The sequence below is a fragment of the Fusarium fujikuroi genome, chromosome FFUJ_chr02 (assembly GCF_900079805.1).
Source record: "Fusarium fujikuroi IMI 58289 draft genome, chromosome FFUJ_chr02".
NCBI lineage: Eukaryota > Fungi > Ascomycota > Sordariomycetes > Hypocreales > Nectriaceae > Fusarium > Fusarium fujikuroi.
Window position 1 is genome coordinate 802,754 of NC_036623.1, and position 15,609 is coordinate 818,362.

At 49.6% G+C, this 15,609-nt stretch overlaps 6 protein-coding genes; 3 read left to right on the plus strand and 3 right to left on the minus strand.

Moving 5' to 3' along the window:
- Positions 1-78: 78 nt before the first annotated feature.
- FFUJ_05038 (related to elongation factor G) lies at positions 79-2,563 on the plus strand (the record flags this gene model as incomplete). XM_023571604.1 has 3 exons in its annotated part: positions 79-171; positions 222-282; positions 336-2,563. 3 exons carry the CDS (start codon positions 79-81, stop codon positions 2,561-2,563), a joined length of 2,382 nt encoding a protein of 793 aa, XP_023425882.1.
- A 269-nt stretch (positions 2,564-2,832) lies between these two features.
- Positions 2,833-3,669, minus strand: FFUJ_05037 (related to spherulin 1A precursor; the record flags this gene model as incomplete). XM_023571605.1 has 3 exons in its annotated part: positions 2,833-3,260; positions 3,311-3,477; positions 3,536-3,669. 3 exons carry the CDS (start codon positions 3,667-3,669, stop codon positions 2,833-2,835), a joined length of 729 nt encoding a protein of 242 aa, XP_023425883.1.
- A 3,306-nt stretch (positions 3,670-6,975) lies between these two features.
- FFUJ_05036 (related to Uth1p, Nca3p, YIL123w and Sun4p) lies at positions 6,976-8,573 on the plus strand (the record flags this gene model as incomplete). XM_023571606.1 has 3 exons in its annotated part: positions 6,976-7,314; positions 7,371-7,603; positions 7,655-8,573. 3 exons carry the CDS (start codon positions 6,976-6,978, stop codon positions 8,571-8,573), a joined length of 1,491 nt encoding a protein of 496 aa, XP_023425884.1.
- A 763-nt stretch (positions 8,574-9,336) lies between these two features.
- On the minus strand, positions 9,337-11,034 carry FFUJ_05035 (related to CSN12-signalosome component; the record flags this gene model as incomplete). XM_023571608.1 has 3 exons in its annotated part: positions 9,337-10,302; positions 10,353-10,650; positions 10,709-11,034. The coding sequence occupies 3 exons, from the start codon at positions 11,032-11,034 to the stop codon at positions 9,337-9,339; spliced, it is 1,590 nt and encodes a 529-aa protein (XP_023425885.1).
- A 525-nt stretch (positions 11,035-11,559) lies between these two features.
- On the minus strand, positions 11,560-12,908 carry FFUJ_05034 (probable acetoacetyl-CoA thiolase; the record flags this gene model as incomplete). XM_023571609.1 has 2 exons in its annotated part: positions 11,560-12,702; positions 12,759-12,908. 2 exons carry the CDS (start codon positions 12,906-12,908, stop codon positions 11,560-11,562), a joined length of 1,293 nt encoding a protein of 430 aa, XP_023425886.1.
- A 1,149-nt stretch (positions 12,909-14,057) lies between these two features.
- Positions 14,058-14,684, plus strand: FFUJ_05033 (ubiquitin-conjugating enzyme E2-17 kDa; ubiquitin-protein ligase 2; the record flags this gene model as incomplete). XM_023571610.1 has 4 exons in its annotated part: positions 14,058-14,099; positions 14,157-14,221; positions 14,284-14,508; positions 14,561-14,684. 4 exons carry the CDS (start codon positions 14,058-14,060, stop codon positions 14,682-14,684), a joined length of 456 nt encoding a protein of 151 aa, XP_023425887.1.
- Between the last annotated feature and the right edge of the window lie 925 nt (positions 14,685-15,609).

Here is a 15,609-nt window from a genome sequence, read left to right on the forward strand (position 1 = left end):
CTGTCATTGTTACGGAATGGCCCGGCTGTAAAAGGCTCGGGCCGTTGTCTTGCCCGTCAATGGCGCAACAAAGAGCTCATGAATTTGAGCCGTAGAGCTATACATCAGGCTCATCATGATACTCAACTACACAACATTCGAAATATTGGTATTATAGCTCATGTTGATGCTGTAAGTAAGAATTCGGAGACCGCAAAATGACTTGGTCTTATATTTCACAGGGTAAAACTACTACTACGGAGCGAATGCTCTATTATAGTGGTGTCACGCAACGTGTTGGAGGTACGCAAATCTATATCTCAGACTCACTGACCAAATACACTAACAAAATGTAGACGTCGACTCTGGAAATACAGTGACTGACTTCCTCGACTTGGAGCGAGAAAGGGGCATCACCATTCAATCAGCAGCCATCACATTCCACTGGCCCAGACACCAAGCACTCGCACCAGGAGAACACGCAAAGACAATCAACCTCATCGACACTCCCGGCCATCAAGACTTTCGTTTCGAAGTTGACCGTTGTCTCCCCATTCTCGATGGCGCAGTCTGTATCATCGACTCAGTCAAAGGCGTTGAAGCTCACACAGAAAGAGTCTGGGGATCTGCTCATGAGTTCAAAGTCCCCCGTATAGTGTACTGCAACAAACTGGATCGAGAGGGTGCTTCGTTCAAAAAAGCCGTGCTTGAGATTGGCACGCGTCTGAAGGGATGGCCGCTTGTCTGCCAGATCCCTTGGTGGGAGAAGGAGGACTTTGTTGGTGTTATTGATATTGTCAACAGAGTCGGATACCGATGGAAGTCAGAACGTGAAAAGAAGCGATATAACACTGAGGAGCTGAAGGAGAAACTCTTAAGCTCAAACAAAGATCTTTTACCCGAAATTGAGACTGCGAGACAGGCTTTGGTTGAGGGACTTGCGGATTTTGATGAGGCTATCATGGATGAGTTTCTGGCTGAGAACGAAAACATCGATGGTGCTTTGATAAAAGAGGCTATTCGACGAGTTATCAGAAGCGGCGATGGTCGGGTCATTCCAGTATTCGCTGGCTCAAGTTTCCGGCATATCGGTGTTGAGCCACTGATGGACGCTATCACAGATTATCTACCAAGCCCAGACGAACGTCCATCAGCAGAAGTCCGAGTCGGTTCAGCAAAGCATCGCTTGACAGAAGTTCTCGAAAACAGCCCCAAGTCCGCGAGGAATCAGGTTGCGTCTATTTCTTCGGTCTTCAAGGTCTTCAATCATCCCAAGGAGGGTGTCATCAGCTTCGTGCGAGTCTATCACGGCACTCTTACCAGAAACGCATCAAGTTTCAACACCAACATTCTAACACACGAAAAGCCCATGGGCATTCTTCAAATCGCTGCCAACAAGACACAGGATATTCAGTCGCTTGGTGTCGGGCAGATTGGAGCTTTGAGAGGACTGAAGAAAGCCCGTACGGGTGATACGCTTGTTACGATGAATGCCAACAAGCCCATTCCTGAGAACTTCCGCCATGTCAAGATTCGACCTCCCGAGATCCCACCGCCCGTGGCGTTCCTTCAAGTTGAACCATACGGTAACGTTGCTGCTCAACAACTCCAAATCGCTTTAGAAAACACTACACGAGAAGATCCAAGTCTACGGTACAGCCGAGATCCCAAAACAGAGCAGTTCACAATTCAGGGTATGGGAAAGCTTCATCTCGATGTGTCGCTATACAACATGAAGCAAAAGTACAAGATCGATGCCGACTTCGGTCCTATCGAAGTTGACTACAAGGAATGCGTCACAGAGCCTACACGGCCGCAACACACAGTCTTTGACCGTCCCGTTGCCGGCAAACCCGGTAAAGCCTCCTGCACCGTTGTCCTCTCGCCGCTTGAAGACCATCATCACGACACTTTATTAGAGTCTTGTGTCGAGCGAGACGGTAACATATACCACGTCGCTATTCCCTTGACAGATGAGACTAGCACTCTCGACTTTGACCCAGAAGAGGCGAGGGCACAGCTTCTCAACGGAGCTATCGCAGGTCTGGCGAGGGGCCCTCGTCGTGCAGCGCCCATTCACGGGTGTCACGTTACCATCACACTGGACACAGAACCCGGCGCCTGTGAAACTCCCACGGGAGGACATTTCAGCACTGCCGCTAGGACTGCCGTCCAGGCTGCTCTTCGCGATGCTTTCGAGAAAGAGAAGATCGGCATTCTTGAACCTATCATGCATGTTACCATTACATGTCCAGAGGTTGTAGCCGGCACCATACAGCATGATGTCACTGCTGGTGCTGGTGGTCAGGTTCTTGAGGTCAACGATCGATCTGCTGAGTCGACTGGAGAGGATCATATTGATGTGTCCAAGATTTACACCCCTCCTGATCCGTATGATTCTATCACTTCTTTACGTGGTAAGAAGTCTTCAGCTAGAGTTGTTGAGATTATTGCCAAGGTCCCGTACAAGGAGATGCTGGACTATGATAACCATTTAAGAAGCAAGACTGCGGGACGGCACTCGATGACTATGTCCTTTGACTCTTTCGCCAAGGTCGTTGGTCATCGCGAAAAGGGTCTGTAGGGGGGTGAAGTCAAGAGAATGGTGGAGGATTTGTATCACGATGTATGGAAACTAAATGAAAGAGAGACTTGTATAATATGTACCAAATGCTATCTATGAACAAACAAAATGCCGGGTCCTATCAATGTCTACTGCGTAGAGCTAGGGTATTGCCGTCTATGCTACTGAACTCAAGAATAACGCCAGGGGAAGAAACATCGCTCACATGCTCATTCCATGCTATGACTTGAAGAAAGAAAGAAAGAAAGAAAGATAAGGAAGAATCCATCTTAGATGGATCGCTTCTTGAGGCCGCAGGTCTCGAGGCACTTGTCAACACCCAGAGCAATGCTCTTAGGAACAGCCTGGCGGACCTTGTCGATATCCTCACCGGCGATGCTCTGGCCAAATGTGGCAGCTATGACATCGTCGCTCAGAGACACAAGCTCATCAGCGATCTGACCAGTGCCAAAGTCCTCAGTAGCAAAGGTGGCGATGAAGGTAGCGGGTTCGCAGTCGGGGTTGAACTGAGTGTGGATAGAGCCTTGGTAGAAGGGAGTCATCATGTTGGCTGTAAGCTCGGTGCGGATAACACGACGCTTGCCATCCTTGTCGAGGACGCCGTTCTCAGGGACCATCTCGGTGATGAGACGGCCGGAGGTGACGACTTGGAGTTCGGCGGAGCGAGGGTGAACGTGAAGAGTGTTCATGCCACAGGCTGATAACATGTTAGTGTTGTTGTATCGAGATGACATAAGAGAAACTCACGATCGATTCTGCCAAAGGCCATACCAGCACCAGTGCCAACAAGAGCAGGGAAGTTGGCACGGTTAGCAGCGATGAGCTCGCCGCCCTTTCCAGGGTTATCCTGCTTCTTGTTGAAGTCAAAGACAAAGTCATCGTCCTCGGGGAGGAGAGCAAAGCGGTCAGCGGCACTGAAGATATGTTAGTCATGTGGTCTTAGCCAAGTCATCATATTTGGGGGCTGCTTACGTATCAGCAAGTCGAAGCTGGGCAGTCAGACTGAGAGGCTTGCTAGAGTCTCCTCGGCGGGTGTTGCGAGGAGCTGCCTCGGCGAAGGAGGTGAAGGCCAGGACGGCAGAGACGAGAGCAGTGGTGAACTTCATTGTGAAGGATGTTGAGATGTTGAAGTATAGAGTTTGAAGAGGAAAGTGAGTGAGATGAGATGAGACGAGATGATGAGACTGTTGTGAATGTAAGACTTGTAATGCTTGAGTGATGCTATGAATGATATCTCCAAACTCGACCGGACACCACCATCTTCTTATACCCATATTCTCATCTCCAAATAACCACATGAACCCAGGCACAAGACTCACGATGCTGAGCTGTGCTGAGCTGTCAGACCAAGGCCCAGGCCAGGAACAAGACAGCCTCAGAGGCTCTGCACAGCACAGCACAGTCAAGTCAAAAATAGTCAACATCCTACGGAAGATGGCATATCCGTCTTGTTTACCAGCCTCATCCTAGCGGCCTTGGTGCTGAGCGAGTGTCGCTGATTGGTGGTTTGCCGCTATTTCGAGGGTTCGTGGGCTGTGCAAGCGACGCCAACGCGCAGTAATCGCCGACCCCCTCCCTTTCCCCTCCAAAAATAATCGAGTAAGCGCTTCTGCGATGAGGGATGGATTCCTGTCAGCACCAACGGCATTTTAATTCTCACGGAGACTGAATGATCCGGTGAAAGTGTCGAATGAAATGGTTTTGTTAGGTTTGTTGGCCAGGTTTCCCCAGGTTGAGTGAGGAATAAATTGGGGTTTTCTGTGTTATAATTATTATCAGCCTCTATTATGGGCTACGTGTGTAAGCACAGCCGATTTAGAGATGTTTTGTTTCTTGTCTAGAATGAGAGGAAACATCTCCACTGTTTGTAAACATTTCGCTTATCTTTCTTTGGTTTGTGGTTCTTACATATTCCAGCACTGTCAGCATATCGTTTAGGGGAACAGGAACAAATCAACACCAACTTTATTGGTGTAAAGTCAATTATATTGGACGTTTTAGCTACATGTTTCGTAGATCTTCGATATGTAATCAAGACGTCACAGACAAACTCCAATAGTTTTGAAACTTGAAACCTTTTCATCATTGTGGCTTCAGCGCCATGCAGGTCATCATCCCCTTTGTTCTCTTATGCCGTGCGCCACTCCCGCTTGGTGCTCGTCATAACTATTGAGTGTTTATTGTTTGAGTTGAGACGAGACACGGCTTAATAAAATCACCTGCCCTTTATCCACGGGCGAAAACACCTAGTTCTGAAACCGTCAACTACCGACCACGATCTGATTGATTCGATCGTAAAACCTAGATTTACCCTGGAGCATCGTGTCTTTTTGCTTCAATCTCAGCCATCCTTTCATTCATCAACGAGTTGTCACAAGTAATGGCTTGGTATGGTTCAGATTCCAATTGAATCATAGTATAAAAAGCTATGCTTGATTTATACTGCTAAACTACCGAGACATTCCATTGCCACAGATCTCAGTATCTCAGCTTCATCAGAAGTTGGCAGAATGGATAGGGGCGGTCGTGGCATATTGTCCTCCTGCACCCCTTCAACTTGTCCATTCCCACTGGCAGGATGGAGGCGAGCATGAATCGCTTGTCCTTATCGCATTACATGGATAATATGCATTGATCAGTCCCCGGATGCTATGAATCCTAGGAATGTTTAGCGATTTTAAGCGACATTCGGATCCTCAGTGATGCGATATCGGTGGTTCGTATCGTAGAGTGCCCCTCTTTGAATGTCTCGTTCAGCTGAAGGGAAAGGAAAAGGAAAAGGGATTGAGAATTTCCAAGACAGTTTTCAGTTTGAATCACACCGACATTCGAAACGGAAGAGATTTCATGCGAGAGTCTTTACTTGTAAGACATGTAGCACCTATCGAGTCAACCTCCACGCTGAAGGAAGGAAGCTGTTGAGTCACGTGTGAGTGCGACTGTCTCGATCTCGTCCTGTCATTCTGATTCACGACATCTTCAGCCTAACTTATACTGCTCGTATAAGCGGCTCATAAATATCGAGATGGCGCCAAACGTGTTTATATTATCCCGAAACTTGTGGTTTCTCGTACGGATATTGTCAACTTTATTCCACCGACCATTCACACTAAACAGGGGAGCATGACGTCGATCTTCAACCGAATACACTAATAAACAGTGAAATTACTGACCCCTCTTTGGAAGGTGACTGCTGCCATCAATCTTATTTTGACGAGGAGAGCTGACTCGTCCTCCAGAATTCAGCACTCAAGCGCGTCTCCCTGGCCAATTGTGAGTGGCACAGCACGCGTTGAGTAGGCTATCAGTTGTGGCTCCGAGCCGTCTGGGGACTGCTTGAACGCTAACCAAAGACATATTGGCCCAGGAACCATGGTTACAAAGGTTGCGGGAAAAACCACTCGTCAGGGGCTTTAAGAGCCAACGGGCCAATGTGAGCCTCTGTCGCAAGCCACAGAAAAACGTCCAGGGGTAGCGTGTCGAGAGTGCAACGACACAGACTCCAGTTCCTAAAATCAGGGACGAGACAATCCAGAATCAAAATCTGAATCTGAACGAGAAACAGAACCGAGACAATGGTGGTTAGATGACCTGAATGCCCTGAACCCCAGGATCTCTCTTACAGCGAGCCTTGGTGGAAAACGATGCCGTTGCCCCATCCGGCCCTCGTTCCGAACATGCTGGTACCATGGGCCGCAGAGTCGTCCCTCTTTGGCATCGACAGCTGCACAATTAAGCATCACCTTGACATGATATGGTTGACTCTAATCTGCTCCGAGCGTCATCCCCTGAGCCAAGAACTCGAACCAGGCACCGTCTCAACAGGATTGGCTAGATCGAGGCCAGGGGTCAGACATGCCGACGCCTGATTGGAGACGGTTACATTACTCGACCCCCCCATCACAGGAGGGCATCCACACAGGAACAAGGTCTCTCACTTCCATGCAGGTACCGTGAGGCCATGGCTCAGCATGGGGCCTGACCACGAGCCCACTCAGACGAGGCCCTCGCCTACGGCTCAATCTCCTTGTTGTGGGTGACTGCGCTGGTGTCCGCGCTTCTGCCCATGGCTCATTTCCTGGGGATCCATATCCATCTCGTGGACCTGTCGATCTCTTAATATTCATGTCCTTGCTTCCTTGCCTGTCACTCGTTCTTTTTTGTTTCCTTGTTTTGTTAAAACGTTTCTGTCGCTGGTCCGCGAGTTCATCGACTTTTCCTCGTCAGCTGCATCACTCGTTCTGTTGCTCGACGACAATTACACTCTTTTTTTACTCAAACGCCTGTCAGGATATATGTCTCGTTCGTGACAATAGTTGAAGGACTGGAGGTATTCGCGCATATAAAATAAGAACAACCGTTCTGGAATTTACCGAAACGAAATCGACTCGTATTCATCGACGACAATCTCAATGAGACTCATCAACCTTTCGGCTGCCCTTCTGGGCGCCTTGTCTGCGCCGTCAATGGTCGCTGGCAAGCAACATGGTCACCGTCACAATGGTTTTGAGCACTTGCGACAACATCTTCCCGTCCAATCTTCGACTCTTGAGAAGCGTGGTGGACAATGCCAGTTCCCTACCGATGACCCCAACATGGTCGCCGTCACTCCCGATGCGAAGAACGCCGGTTGGGCTATGAGCCCCGATCAGGAGTGCAAGCCTGGATCTTACTGCCCTTTTGCCTGCAAGCCCGGTATGGTTATGAACCAATGGGATCCGGATTCCACTTATGAGTATCCCGCTTCAATGGTACGCCTGACCTGTGTTATCTAGTAACTTCGGTGCACGCAGCTAACACTCTTCAGAACGGGGGTCTCTTCTGTAACAAGAACGGTGAAATTGAGAAGCCTTTCGAGGGCAAGCCCAACTGTGTTTCTGGCACTGGCTCCATTGAGGCTGTCAACAAGTGTGGTTCCAAGATGTCTTGGTGCCAGACTGTCCTGCCTGGTAACGAGGCTATGCTTATCCCTACTCTTGTCACTTCTAGCGCAACTCTGGCTGTTCCCGGATCTTCATACTGGTGCTCCACCGCTGCTCAGTAAGTCATCTAAGTCTTGTTGATCATCGAAGATCTCTAACGATCATACAGCTTCTACATCAACCCCCCTGGCACTGGTGAGGAGGGCTGCATCTGGGGTACCGAGTCTGAGCCCATTGGTAACTGGAGCCCCTACGTTGCCGGTGCTAACACTGAGGCCAACGGCCAGACCTTTGTCAAGATTGGTTGGAACCCTATCTGGGAGGACTCGGCTCTGAAGAGCAAGCTGCCCGACTTCGGTGTTGAAATTCAGTGCCCCGACGGCGGTTGCAATGGCCTTCCTTGCAAGATCGACCCTGCCAACGGTGAGGGCAACGTTGGCAGCAGCCTTTCCGCTAAGGGTGCTGGTGGCGCTGCCTTCTGTGTCGTTACCGTGCAGAAGGGTAGCACTGCTCAGATCGTTGCCTTCTCTTCTGGCAAAGGCTCATCCGGCGGTGATGACGATGATGAAGAAACCGAGTCTTCTACCGCCGAGGCTGAGCCCTCTACAACAACCCAGGCCAAGGTTACTACTTCTAAGGAACCCGTTGTCTCTACCACCGAGGAGCCTTCGACTACCGCTGAGCCCACTACTTCGGCCCTCCCCACCACCACTTCCTCAACCTCCACCAGCACTACCAGTGTTGAGACTACCTCTTCTGCTGAGTCCAGCAGCACCACCGAGCAAGAGACTTCTTCCGAGACTTCCTCCGAGGAGCCTACCTCAACCATCTTCACCACTGCTACTTCCAAGACCACCAAGCACAAGAGCACCAAGAAGATCTACCCTACTGTCAAGCCTGGTATCTTCCGTGAGAACGGAACCTCTACCTACACCTCCTCCGAGTCCGAGGAGACCGCTGCGGCCACTGAGGTCGACTCTGGAGCGGCTCCCACTCAATCCAAGGAAAGCGAGGCAGGTCGCCACCAAGGCAACACTGCTGTCGCTGGCCTTGTCGTCGCATTCATCGCCGCCGCTTGTTTCTTCTAATTTCTATATCCTTTGACGACCACTTACCACTGTCTTGACGCAGCTGGCATTCTATTCACAGAAATTATTTTCTACGACATTCCTTTATTACTGGTACTTTACATATATTATCAAGCCAACTACCTATCGGCGATAGTGTCTATTGTCTTATTACTAGGTTACTCAGGAGTCTTGTGGCTCTTGGGAAGTCTAGCTGCTAATACCCGCCCCGGGTACAATATTCTTCAAGAGTTCCTTGTCTGGGCTCTTGTGGGCTCGTGGGCATTATATACAAGTTTCAACGCTTCGTTTCACGGTCGATATACCCTTTTTTGCACACATTGGAGACTTTTTGGATGTTTGGAGAAAACAAGCGATGGTTTTAAGTTTATTCTCGCGATTAACGACGTATGCACACATGAATCAGAGAGTTTAGGAGGGGGAAACTTCTTGTACGGTTGTTGAAAAAAGCAGGAGATGGTGTGGTTTAGTCGATGGGATGATGCTCGGCCATCTCGGCTTATTATTATATAAAAACACTTTTTTGATTAGACATATTTAATGGGTGTGATGAGCGTTATCGCACGCAGCTACTGGAAAAGAAATATGTGTCTGGTCGTTTTGATTGCCACAAGTACATCCTCATATTATAGCCATACTCTAATCTTACTATCCCCTGGGTATCATACAGGAAATGATATTATACAAACGCCATCAAGATGAGTTATGATCTAAGTATCCAAGCTAGGCGATCTAGCTCGACCGCCCATCTCTCCTTGCCTTTTTACTCCTTGACCCAGCCAGGTACCTCATCAGGATCGTAGTCTTCATATCTCCTTTCTCGGTTTATTTGCCAGACGTTGGGCCAGCCAGCAAGCACAGGGCTGCCCTTGGCTTTGGCGCCGATAATAGCAAATCGTCCTTGCCCATGAGCGATAAACCCATGCATCAAGCCCTGCTGAACAAGCGTTGCGACAGTCATCTCCACGTCCTCGAATGTGACCTCTGCGTTGCCCCAGATCATACCCTCATTTGGCCGGAGAGATTTGGGTCCTCCGGGTGGCGGAGCTAGTGTAGATGTGGCTTCGGGATTTTGAGCATTGTTCTCGAGGGCTTTCATAAGGAGTGGGTTGACGCTTTGAGAACGACCAAGTGAGCTTGGTCCTGCAGGGAGCCAACCTTCAAGGCGGTGTTGAAGGTACACCGCGAGCGTGTGAAGGTCTGCAAGGTCAAGTGTCGCGGCTTTTCGGGATGATGCATCGGTTGGCGGGACGTATGTGAGGAGAAAAGTCTTTCTGCTTAGTGAGCGCCAGAGCAGAGGTCTTAGTCGGTTACCGAGGGTTAATAGCAAGCCCTTCTCAAAGAGCCATGTCTCGTGTTGCGCAAGATGCTGCTGAAATTGGATGAAGTTGCCAGATCTGATAGCCTGGCAAATGGGAAAGAAAACAGGCGCCAGAGTCTGACATTCTGGGCGCTGAAGCAATAATTGTGATGGAAAGCGTCCAAGAAGGATATTGCAGGGGATAAGATATGTGAGAATGTTGGTCCGGTGGGAGACCAGCTGCGAAGGGGTCTGAAGGTATGCTCCCTCAAGGCACAGCGCAGCCCGGAGGTAGTGGTTGTTTGAGAAGTTGAAGCGACCTAGGTAGTAGAGGAACGTAACGCGCTGGGCAGCTGGGTAGAGAGATAGTGGCGGAGAGATGGTAGAAATGTTGACAAAGATCATTTTGGCGAGATGTGTTCTTCGGCACTTTTATCTGGTCAGCGATATATCTTATAGCGTATTGAGTTGTTACATACTGCAAACAGAAGCTTGAGGACCAGATTGGCAAACATGTAAACGCCAACCTTTTTGCCCTCTGGTTTCGAATAACGACCGCTGGATCGATCTGTGAGGCATGTTGTGAAGATCTTCTGAATGATTTCTGCTGAAGACTCGGCAATGCTTTTGTCCTCGTCTACAGCACGTAGGCGACGCGCTAAATCAGGGCGTTTGTTCAAAGACATTGTGAGACGAGCCAGCGTCTCTGAGAGGGACATGCTCGTCTTGAGTAGCATGGCGCCGTAGGTAGGATGAGCAAAAGCAGTTGCGCAAGAGCTATAGTTTCAAATATTAGCTCTCATGACCATAATTCATCCGATATTTGATATCATACTTGACAAGGCCGCTAAGCAATTGATGCGCGCCCAGTAAATCATCGTAATTGACGTCGCGCCAAAAGGCCATGTAGTCCTTCATAAAGGCCACAAAGCCCGGCCACACGGTAGCCTGACCTTCTGGGACATCATCTTCCTGAGGTAATGTCCTTTCAACGATGTTGTCGAGGCCTTGTTGGCGGAATTGAGAGCGAAGCTCAGATGCAAGGTTGTGATATTGCTGAGGAGAATTGGGCTCTACCTGGAGCCAGGCGCGAAGCTCGTCGCCATTCTGAGTGCGGATGAAAGTGCGGATCTGGGTGAGAAAGTCGAGGACTAGAGGCATCGCGATTGATGGCGGCGACCGAGGGGAGAGAAGAAAGGGTAAGGATTGAGTTGAGAGATGATGTTAAGCTAAGCTTTAAGGTGAGTGAGGTCAGTGAGAGAGTGGAAAATAGTACGGCTCCACTGTCTCAGTATCTGTGAAAGGAACAGCAAGAACATCTCCCATTGTTCTTCATACACTCCCCAACTAAAATAGTCTCATTGCTAACCAATGAACTGAGGCCTAGCAGAGGTATGGTTTACATCTTGCCAGTGGAATAAAGTACTATTTTATGTGAGATGACGGCTCATCATGACAGCTTATGAGCAATATGGAATCGCGGGTGCTCGTCATGCTACCCTGCATTGAGAGATCATGACAACTGCTCAGGAGTTGGTCCTCAGAAGTAATGGCATACCCATAGCAGGCAAAAACACAAGCTGCACTGAAATAACCTTCCTTACTATTATTCAATTTTTATTTTATTTTACTTTGTTCCTCTACTATCAATCATAAATATTCTATCGTTATAACTCATAAACCTTTTTACACAGACTCAACACGCTGGACAACCAGTGCAGTCGCAGCACCACCGCCGTTGCAAATAGCAGCAACTCCATACTCACCAGGCTTAAGCTGATGTAGCAGGGTTGTCAAGATTCGTGAACCAGAGCTGCCAAGAGCATGGCCCAGTGAGATAGCACCACCCAGAGGGTTAACCTTGGCCCCCTCAAGACCCAGAATCTTAGAGTTGGCCAGGATCACACTGGCGAAAGCCTCGTTAAACTCCCAGATGGCAACCTGGTCCTTGGTGATACCGGCACGCTCGAGAGCAATGGGGACAGCCTTGGCGGGAGCGATAGGGAAGTCAATGGGAGAAGTGGCAGCATCAGCGTAACCGCAGATCTTGGCCAAGACACGGGAGCCAGAGCCGTACTGTTGGGCAATGGCCTTGCTGCCCAGAACAAGAGCACTAGCACCATCGTTAAGAGTCGATGAGTTGGCGGCGGTGACAGTGCCGCTTCCGTCACGAACGAAAGCAGGCTTCAGGGTAGGGATCTTGTCGAACTTGACCTCGTTGAATCCCTCGTCGGTGTCGATAACAGTCTCGCCCTTTCGTGACTTGACGGTGACGGGGGCGATCTCGTCAGCAAAGGCCTTGTCGGCCCAAGCCTTTTGCGCATTGCGGTATGACTGGATAGCGTACTCGTCCTGCTGCTCTCGGGTAATCTTGTAGTTCTTGACAGTGTTCTCAGCGCAGTTGCCCATGTGGAATTGGTCGTAGACATCAGTCAGACCGTCCTTAATAAGACCATCCTCCATCTTAACATGGCCAAAGGCGGGAAGACCACTGGCGCGGGGCACGTAGTATGGGACCTGTGACATGTTCTCCATTCCACCGGCGATCTGAGCCTCAGAGAGACCCAGCTGAATGTTCTGAGCAGCCAGAGCGACGGCCTTGAGTCCAGAGGCGCAGACCTTGTTAATAGTGGTAGCCTCGATCTCCTTGGGCAGACCGGCGAAGATGGCGGCTTGTCGAGCAGGCGCTTGACCAACGGAACCCTGAAGCACATTGCCCATGTATACATCGGTGATCTTCTCGACGGGGACCTTTGACTTTTCCAGGGCCGACTTGATAGCGACAGCGCCGAGCTTAGGAGCCGATACTGACAGGAACGAGCCATTGAACTAGGAATATGTTAATAAGTCGGTACAAGCATCAGTCGAATTAAAGGACACTGTACCTTTGCTGTAGGAGTTCGGGCGGCGCTCAGGATATAGGCGTCCTGGATCTCCTTGCGCAGAGCAGGCCGTGTAGAGAACTGTCGCGCGCCATTCACATGTCCGGCAAGCTGAGCCAGCCGGCCAGCGGATCTTAGTTGAGCAGGAGACATTTTGATGTGTATAAGGGGGTATCAAGACGTAACAGGATAGGCAGAACGGAGGGAAAGAAGAGGAAGGGAATGGACTGAAGGAATAAGTAAGAGAAGACGACCTCGGGTATCGTAGTAATATGGCAATATACATCCGCTTCGGTCCTCTTCGGCTTTCAGCGGGGGAGGGCCCGAGGTGGCGGCCACAAGCTCTCCCGTGCCGAGAGCTACAAATCCGGGGGAGTTTTACAGGTGACGTCGAGTCTGGGGTACAAGTTAAGCGGTGACATTGGCTTACAGTCCGAAGTACCTTTTTGTTAGACCTGGGGACGGACTCTTTCCACCGCTGCCTATATCATTATCGTGTAATCCATTTCAATTTGATAGCTTCTCCTTCATCGGAATTAGTTGTCGGTTCCGAAATCCCATGGTCTAGTTGCCAGAGCGGCCTTCGTCCCCCGCGACCATGTGAAAGCTCCGGGTAGTGGGGGATGTAAAATAAGCATTTTGACAGTCAACCCTCAGGGAGCAAGAAAGCATCGGGCCTTTCGTATAGGATGTCAAAATAAACTCAGCAAAATGTATCATAAACCTGGGCTATATTCATACCAAGTTACCTAAATCTTTTTATCATTTAGGATCAAGGTCCTGAGTTTTCTTCCCTCCCCTAGTCAGCATACAATTATGGATAACCTTTGTCCAAGAGAAGGTCCTCATTAAGACTACCTATAGTAGAAAGCGGATTCGATGCTTATGAAGCAAACCAAACACCTTTCAAATCTTTGCAGGCTCCGAGGATGCCTCGAAGTTATTGCGGCTCGGCCGGGTCACGTGTGGCTTTCTCGGTGAGAAGGTGAGCCAAACGTTACTAAGTGGACCGCTCACCGTGCATTGATAGGCCAGGCCGATAAGCATGCTTGATTGGTAGAGTGCATCACCCAACTCCTCCGCTGTGGAATCCGAATCATCGACCAGCCTGTCCATGACCAATCTCCATCTCCGCTCATCATCTTGCACCGCCAAATCTTGAGACAGTGAATCGTGCATGCAAATCATTTCGCTTGATAGAAATATTCCTCAGGCACAGCATTCACGCTACGATTTCTCTCTTTCAACATCATTCAGCTTCTATCCTAACATCCGTTCTCGCCTTCGGACCCAGTCGCTATCATGTCTACCGCTGCTCGTCGCCGTCTCATGCGAGACTTCAAGGTTCGCAATTTTTGACGATCAGCTCCAGATCAAACCTCACTGACTCTCCCACGATAGCGCATGCAGACCGATCCTCCCGCTGGCGTCTCTGCTTCACCTGTACCAGATAATGTCATGACCTGGTTCGTACGCCCTCGCCGACATCGCCGATCTTGAACACAAATACTCATCATACGTCTTGTAGGAACGCCGTCATCATCGGCCCCGCCGACACTCCCTTTGAAGATGGCACCTTTCGACTTGTGATGCAGTTCGAAGAGCAATATCCCAACAAGCCTCCCCAAGTCAAGTTCATCAGCCAGATGTTCCACCCCAACGTCTACGCCACCGGAGAACTCTGCCTCGACATTCTGCAAAACCGATGGAGCCCTACGTATGATGTCGCCGCTGTCTTGACCAGCATTCAAAGGTGGGCAGCATAAATAGTAGCCGATTAAAGGCGTACGCTGATCTTTCAACAGTTTACTCAACGATCCCAACACCGGTTCACCTGCTAATGTCGAAGCTTCCAACCTATACAAGGACAACCGAAAGGAATATACCAAGCGTGTCAGAGAGACGGTGGAGAAGAGCTGGGAAGACTGAACGGCCAAACTCCAAAAGGACAGAGAACGGTATGCCAACGTCGACCTGTCCAGCAAGGTGACAGATCAGGTTGCTCAAACAATGCAAGTGCTCTGCAGCCCAAAGCTGCAACGCATTTTATGTACATGGCGTTTTGGGGTGTGAGGAGTTTTAACTGACTAAACTGCATTCGAGGCGTTGCAAGCGTCCAGGAGGCCCCGGGAACATTAGCTTATGATATCACGAGGGTTCATCATGAAGAAGGAGTTCAATGTTTCTTGTAGCGCCTTTGTTTATTGCCCGAGAATGACTCTCAGCGAAGTGTACCATCTACCCTGCCTTAGGCTCGCTAATGAAGCCGCATGTGTCAAATGGTGGGGGTGCATTGTGTGTCCTTGGTTGTCAGGAATGGTGACATGTTTAATGACTCTCTTATCGTTTGGTTTCATGTGACACTTGGCCAAAGAACGCCTAAAAATGCGTGTTCCCGTTGCATGAAATTAATATCCTCCCTTTGTAAAGCACTCGCTGCCATGAGCGGATAATTTAATACAATTTAATGCACTTCATATTGAATGCTTGAGGCTAATGATTAGGCCATTTGCCATATTAGGTAGTGTGTTGACTACCTACTGACAGCACCATGATGAACCCCTCGACGCAACAACCCGATACCTGATGACAGTGAGCCAAAGACACCGGCAAATCTCCAAATTGCGCCGTCAAGTGAAACATGGCCAAAAATCTGGCCTACAGCTTCAAAGTTCAACGCTCTTTCTGGGCACAATCCCTCCGGGAGGCCTAATCTCCAAGGGGTAAAAAAAACCAAAACCTCTAAAGAGTCCCCTAAATTATAGGACACCTACCCCCCTGGAGCGGCCCTCACACTTGAGGTGAGTCCCCGTCTCGGCCCCTCTTGGCGCGCGTCTCTCTGTGTCTGACCTAT